General features: G+C 40.8%; 1 protein-coding gene across 1 annotated transcript; it reads left to right on the top strand.

Annotated features, from left to right (window-relative positions):
• Nucleotides 1-3,726: 3,726 nt before the first annotated feature.
• Nucleotides 3,727-4,467, top strand: LOC141002076 (gamma-crystallin M3-like). Its single transcript, XM_073473234.1, has 3 exons — nucleotides 3,727-3,741; nucleotides 3,844-4,086; nucleotides 4,195-4,467. Exons 1-3 carry the CDS (start codon nucleotides 3,727-3,729, stop codon nucleotides 4,465-4,467), a joined length of 531 nt encoding a protein of 176 aa, XP_073329335.1.
• The last annotated feature ends 3,428 nt before the right edge of the window (nucleotides 4,468-7,895 follow it).

The following is a 7,895-nucleotide window of genomic DNA, read 5'->3' as shown; positions in this document are numbered from 1 at the left end:
ATCAATGGGTCAAGACTGTAAGAGAAGGACCAACAAGGCAACGCTGGAATTACAGGCCTTTGACTGCAGTGATTGGACTGTTTCAGAGGCTGCTGCTATAGATCTGCATGAACTCGCCGACACTGGGACAAATTACAACAACATATGTGAGGACTTGCGTGGCGACTAAATCCCTCTGCACAAACACAACAATAACCCTGGTTTTACAGTTAAACTACAGCTGCTTCTGCAGGGCAAGGAAGAGGCCCACAGGAGTGGAGAAAGCATCTTGTACAACCAGGCTAGACACACACTGACAAAGGAGATCAGAGTAGCAACACTAAAAAAAAAGGAAGAAAAACCAGCTCCCTCCACACAACTATGAACTCGCCAACAACTTATATGTATCCTACTCTTTGATAAGCCAACACTCATACCCCTCAACGGCTCCAACATCAAACAACCATCTGCACCCCCTGCCACCCCCTCACCTATGGAGAGAAATTTGTCTCAAAACTAAATGCACGAACCATGATCCACAAATATTCCAATATATTTACAGATGAGTTCTGCTATGCACAAAATTCCTTACTCATGACTTGTCATTTGGTTTTAAAATAAATGTGATAAATGACTTTTGGTCAATATATTGTTTCTAATTTGTAAAAAATGAAATAGAAAACTTCACTTGTGTATTTTTTTATGAGATTTCGTTTATACATTTGCAATTCTGTGTGTGAAATGTTGAATCTGCATTTGTGGATCGAGTAATCTGCACATTTTATTCATTCTGCCAATTACGTAATGTTTAGACATTTCATTCGCTCTTCTGCGATCCTCACACAAACTGCTCCTGAACCACGTATGTGCTCCCCAGCCCCCACCACCACCACCATCTCTGGCTTGGTGTTGATTGCTGTGGTGCATCCAGGGATTTTAATGAACCTGACTGACATCACGATGAAAGCATGGCTGGACAAGCAGAATCGCCAGGTGTGCCTGCGTTAGTCAATAGAAATCACTTGGTGGTGCCTTCCTTGCTTGACAGTGAGACAGCAATTAAACCAGCTCATTTATTCAATGAGTTGTTTTATGAGAGAAGTGATTGCACTACACATTGTTGGCATCTAAATGACCAATAGGCACAAAAAGGTTTGAGGTTTTGGTCCAGCAGATCACTGCCATGTAACGCTAATGCTTGAGGGCAAGTATGCCCGTCAAAGTAGCATTACCTCCACTAAAAGCACTTTTCACCAATGAAAGCTTCAGGTTTTTATTCTGAGGAGCGATACAGACATGGACCTTTTGTGAAAGACTTAGATCATTTATTTAACCAGAAAAGGCTGTGATATCACTCTCTTTACAGCCACCAGACTAAATTGACAAAAACATTCATTTTAGCTCTGATCACAGGAGTTGCTGGTTTACCTCAGCCTCGAGCTGTTAATGTGTTTGTGTTATTGTGTGACTTGGTGCAGATCTGACCTAACCCTTTAGAATATCAAAGATACTCGTTAACAAAAAGGTGGGTTAAGTGGTTGGTTATTTGGCAGATGGACGGTAACAGTAAAGTTTAATCCCTATTGGTTCCTCTGTTATTAGAGTAAGATTTGACTGAAAAGACAATGCAATTTGTTTTTAATAACATTTAGAATGTGAAGTCTATTTTTTGATCACAGAAACTAGTGGGCACTGTGGCTCAGGCTTCATTGACTGCAATAGTAAGGCCAGCCGATACTTCTTCAAACCACTTCAAACAGTCCATCACATGGCCCCAATTAAAAAAACGTATGAGAGTGACGAATGCGATGATTTCATCTCAGCTGGCACAATGAGCCTGCACTTTAAAAGCAGGACTAATAGTATTGTGTTCATTCTATTGAGAGTGGCGTTGGCCTGGTGTAGGCTAATAAAGGTGAATGTGACAACTGTGAAAACAGTTTTTTGTTAACATTAACCTGTGTTATGTTGACATCTGATTTGTGTCTTTAATTACAATTTCCAACTTCTGTTCTGTTAAAGTGTTTTATAAAGTGTTTTGAGAGGGTTATGCAGTCATCAGGACTTAAAGTTCTCAAGCATCACACCTGATTTCATGCATAAATCAATTTTAAATTAATATAATATTAAACATTGTACACATTTCCTCCTGGACATCCTGGCTTCCCCTTTTTTTTCTTTTTGCTGCACCAACCAAGTGGATCAGGCTGCCCAGCATACCACCTGGCATGCTTGCGCACAAAGTTGATCCAGGTTGCTCTGAATCCTGCAGCAAGCACAGTGCAAACTACATTCTGTCCCAAAAGGCGTTAGTAGGCGCGACGGACTCACACAAAGCTAAAATCTTGGAATTAGACTCAACTGTTTTTCTCCAGAAAGTTACATAGTGTTGCTTTAAGCTTTCTGGGATCCACTGTCTGGCAGGACACAAAGTGGATGTCCAACTGAAGAACACATAAATACTGTAAATCATATAGTAGCAATAACCCTCTAACACCAAAACATTTACCTACTTCCATTATAGACTTTTTATAATGCACATGTCTTGAACATGTACATATCATCATGCACTGTTATTGTCCCAATGTGAATAGACATGTACATAATCATCCACTCCATATACGTATATTCATTTAATACTTTAGACTTGTATTTATATTGTTGGCCATTAGTGATTTATACTTATTTTTTTACAAACTTGTATACACTAACATTTTGTACTTTTTTTTGTTCAGCTGTTGTTGTGCTTCTTAGCAGTATGTCTATTCTTACGTAACTACATTGAGAGCAATTAAAAAGGCGGAGTCAGATTTTTTGTATGCATACACATACAGTTCTTGGTCAATAAATCCTATTCTCATTCATTACATGGGCACTTGCCTTTCTTGGAGAAAACTGGGTAAAAAAAATTGTCGCCCATAGTTCTCCCTTTGAGCCCTTTTCTGCCTGTGTATCCGTTTCTTGCACCCTGATTTTGGTTTTGAGTTTGATATTGTGTACAGAGTGTCGGGTGAGCGCTCTCAACAGAGACCAAGACAGCCGGTCAGCTAGTTTCCACCATTCCTGACTGACCTGAGCACTTAGTAGGGCTGAACCATTCAATGTTGTACTGAGGGGTGTGATATGGCAGATATCCTGGTTGATTTTATCAAAAAAAGGAATGGACAAAAACATCATAATTTATTTTTGAAATTCCAAATGGTTAAATATTATATTACTGGGCCCAAAACATTTCCTCAGATAATTAATGTTCTATTTTCATGCAGACGTGTTGAGGGCCCCTGTCAGTCCAAGCCCCTTGGAATCATCCTCACCCTCCCTCCCTTTATGGTGCCCCTGCAGATGTGCATTATATACTGGCATGTCAGACTGTTGTGGTCACACAAAAGGATGCTTATGTCTGTGATTGTTAACTTACCAAGTAAGTTCACAATCAATTGTATTTTGAAAAGGGTAAAAGAGACTATTGTTTGTTACTCTGTATTGTAACTTCAAAGAATGCCCATTGTTTTTGACTTACCTATAGAAAAATCCATTCTAAAGTCTTCTAGGGGATCCCATCACATGGAAATGTGACAAATGCCCCTCAGCACTCTATAGGCCTCTATACCATGTTGCTGGGTCAGGGGTTTACACAATGGAAGTCACAGATTCTTTGGATTTGGTCAGGTATAAAAGTAACAGTTAAAACAGGACCACCATCAGTACACCAGCAACACAGTTCTCTGAAGAACCTACACAGCCACCATGACCATGGGCAAGGTAAGGACGCTCATCTAACCAGCTGTTTTTGATTGATTTACAATTATATCAATATTATTTTTTATCTTAAATCCCTATTCCTTATATTGTGTCTTTTTTCAGATCATCTTCTACGAGGACAGGAACTTCCAGGGTCGTTCCTATGAGTGCATGAGCGACTGCTCTGACATGTCCTCCTACATGAGCAGGTGCCACTCCTGCAGGGTCGAGAGCGGCTGCTTCATGGTCTACGACCGTCCCAACTACATGGGAAACCAGTATTTCATGAGGAGGGGCGAGTACGCTGACTACATGAGCATGATGGGAATGAGAGACTGCATCAGGTCTTGCCGTATGATCCCCATGGTAGGTATAAAAATGCATCCATCAACCTACGGTCCTATTACAGATTACAACCCCCACAAAACTTGATATAAATGCATTCATTTGATTTTGTTTTCTCCCCAAAAATAGCACAGAGGCCAGTTCAGGATGAAGATCTACGAGAGGGAGAACTTCGGTGGTCAGATGCATGAGCTGATGGACGACTGCGACAACATCATGGACCGCTACCGTATGTCCGACTGCATGTCCTGCAACGTGATGGACGGCCACTGGCTGATGTACGAGCAGCCCCACTACAGAGGCAAGATGATGTACCTGAGGCCCGGAGAGTACAGGAGCTTCAGGGAGATGGGCATGAGTGGCACCAGGTTCATGAGCATGAGGCGTATCATGGACATGTAAATACACTTGTAGAATGTCTAAATAAGCCAAAATAATAAACTTTTTTGACAAAATGTTTCTACCTGTTGCATCATTTATGTTAATTTAATACAGGATTGGGAAGCCATTTCCAGTGATTTTTTAGCACATCGCCTATATACTTGGCATGTATTTATATCCAGTGACGGCGTTATTTTTTTCAGTAACGGGTAATCTAACTAATTACTATTTCCATTGTTACAACGCCGTTACCGTTACCGACAATTAAATGTGGCGCGTTATAAACTGAAGCTACTCGTTGAAGCTGTTGTCCTCCGACTTGGCTCTCTGCCACAGGAGCTGTAAAGCTGAGTAGGGAGGGGCGAGACAACCGCATAAGTGATGATGATTGGCTAAGGTAGAGTAAGAGTTCATAAGCCAATCAGAGGCAGTGCTCAGCTTACACACAAACCACACACGCACACAGCAGCCTCACACACACACAAACTGTACATCATGTCCCAGAGCGAAGTGTTTGTCCACGTCCGTTGTAAGCAACTCTAATCTAATGAAGCATCTCTCAATGGCACACGCTTCTACAAAACTAGTGAAGTACAGTATGTCAGTACAGTAACTTGTGTGACAGTTTGATTTATTCAATTTACACTACAAAGAATTGAAGCACTTCATATTTAAACTGTTTACTTTTATTTTTATGAAAATACTTGAACAGTACAGTATGTACAGAGAGTTAAAAGCACTTCATATTGTTACACTGTGTATTTTTGTGATGAAGAAAATACTTGAAGCACAGTATGTCTACCAGTTGTGGTCTGTTGAGGTGCAATAAATATTAAAGGTTCTGTGTAGGTGTCTATGCAGTTCTACTCTATGCAACTGGCTTTTGAAACCCGCTTAGAAAAGAATCCAAATTCTTAGATATATTTAAACTTAAAAAAAAAAAAGTAACACAATAGTTACTTTCCCTGGTAACTAGTTACTTTTATAGTGGAGTAATTAAGTTACTAACTCAGTTACTTTTTGGGAGAAGTAACTAGTAACTATAACTAATTACTTTTTAAAAGTAACGTGCCCAACACTGTTTATATCTTTTTACCTCTGAGATTTTTTTTTTAAATATGAATTATTAGAATGAAAGTGTTGCACAGCAAATGTTTTTAGTAAATTTGGAGTTTCTTAAATTTACTTAGGAAGTAAATTGACCTTACAAACTCATACAATGAAAACAGAGGGTATATTATTTTGTAGTGTAAGTTAGATTTAGACCAACAATTTAAAAAACTACTATGTGATATCATCATGGACTAAAGATCTTACCGTTTTGCCTGTTTTGTTCATTGGCAAGATCATGGACAACTGCTTGCCAGATTGAGATTTAGTAGGAATATTCATGATCCCGAAAGGATGAGTCCTTGCACCTAGGTGCAAAGACTGCCAAGAGACCCAGCTTTGAGCTACTATTGGTCAGGGTGACAGACCCCCCACTGACCAGATAGTCAAAACTCCAGCTCCTTCCTCCACCTCTTTTCCTACGGGGCTGCCTGCCCCCAAGCTCTCTTCTGGATTCTTCTGGGCCCAACAGCTGCTGAGAGTTGCCAGCTGCATTTCCAGCAGGCCCAAAGAAATACTCCTCACAGCAACGACACAAGGTCCTGCTAGTATTCTAGCTCAGTTAGCACCAGCAGCTGCGACGCAAAGCTTACCAGCTAACTCCACAATCTGAGGAATAAGAAGCAGGTTAGCACTGAGCTGCTATCCCTGCAAAGGAAAGGAGCGACCAGTTTCCTCTGTCTACTGTCTTTCATCGGACCTTGCACAGCAAGAACAGCACTGTTCAAGCATTGGAATTTAATCTTCTCCTGCTTGGCTCATCAGCCAAGGAACCACCAGCACCTTTTCTTCAAGGACTGGTAACGTTGAACTGGGCCTAGATAGCACACAGCCTTGCATAGCACGGCTAAGCACAGGACTTTTCAACTCTGGCTGATGTAATGCATACATGTTCAATCTATGTGTTTGTTCACTGTTTGGGTGTTATTGTGGTCTCAGGTCAGGTTATTGGTAGTTTGCTTTGCTACACAGCTAATTCAACATTAGTTGAATAATGCTTCACACAGACTCAGGGTCTTTGCATGCAACTAACCATCTTCTCTAACCTGGCATCATGTCACACACACGTGAGATATCCGTGAGCGGATGGTGGGAACACCACCATCGTTTCTTTGTTCTCTCCTATCAAAGAAACAAGTGGTGATCCACCATCTTGGATCTGAGTCCAGCCTTCGTCAGCCATGGTGTAGTCCCCCTTCGATCAGCCATTTTTTTTGTAGTCTGTCTTGCCATGCCATGAAAGACTTTTGAACCTACATGCTGTCTATTTAATATTGTGCAAGAGTGAATGTTGCCAACCCCTACTCTGTCAAGGACTCCGACCATTACAAGCCGTTATGGTAATTTTGGTTGTAGTTATTAAGTTAATTATTAATCAAAGTTACAGACTGACAGTTAAGTACCTTTTTATGTGACTGATTTGGTGAATTGCCTATCTTATCCCTTCTTCAAGGGTGGTGCCCCGAGGTGATCTAATGTCAATTGGATCGTATTATTGATCATAATTAATAATTATCCCTGATAATCATTCGTTGATAGCCAAATTTAACCCAAAACTCCCTATTAATGTTGCATGAAGCACTAACCATCAGAATATGGAGGCTGAGAAGGCCAACCACTGTGGTGCAGGCCAAGAACCACCCTGAATGCTACAGTCATGAGTGGCAACACAGACACACTTACCATCACAAGAGAACAGGGTTAAAAAGAAACACAACGTTCAAGCAACTGCTGACACAGCTATAGGCCATGCCTACACACGGAAGCCAGGCTCCAGGAAGAGAAAAGAAACACACATCTGAGCAGCATCTCCCAGCCTATATATAGGGCTGAGTAGCATCGCCCAGACATTAAAGTGAGCAGTTCTTCTACACCCAGCAATAGTTTAGCAGGGGGAAAGACAATAACTTAATCTGCCACACACACTATCTGCCAATGTCCTAGCTAGAGCAGTCAGAAGTAAAAAGGGAAGCACACAAAAAGAAATTCAATGTAGGAACATTTCTACAAGAAAGGCAACAAAGTCAATTCTAAGTTAAAAGGAGTTTAAACGTAGTAGTACAAGCAATATGCTTTATCATATTAAAACAATCACGCTGCAGTCAATTCTGAAGACAAAGATCATGTTTGTCGGTTTGCTAACCGGGGGAAAAGAGTGGGATATGCTTGTAAGTTATGCCATAGAAAGCTAGTGTGAAACATACGCTAAACATATAAAAAAGCACTTTGAGAAGAAAGATGAGCTAAAAGTCGAGTTAACCAGGGCAGACAAGCTAAAGTTACCTCTGTCAAGCAACTGCTGGACAGCTCTCACATACAAAAGCTACTTCACAACTACC

Source organism: Pagrus major, chromosome 9, assembly GCF_040436345.1.
Source record: "Pagrus major chromosome 9, Pma_NU_1.0".
In the NCBI taxonomy this organism is placed as follows: Eukaryota; Metazoa; Chordata; class Actinopteri; order Spariformes; family Sparidae; genus Pagrus; species Pagrus major.
This window is presented reverse-complemented; position numbering and strand designations above follow the sequence as displayed.

Excerpts from the sequence above, each read along its gene's own strand:
- LOC141002076 (XM_073473234.1), top strand. Across the intron at positions 4,087-4,194 it reads CTTGCCGTATGATCCCCATG|CACAGAGGCCAGTTCAGGAT; the intron begins GTAGGTATAAAA and ends CCCCAAAAATAG.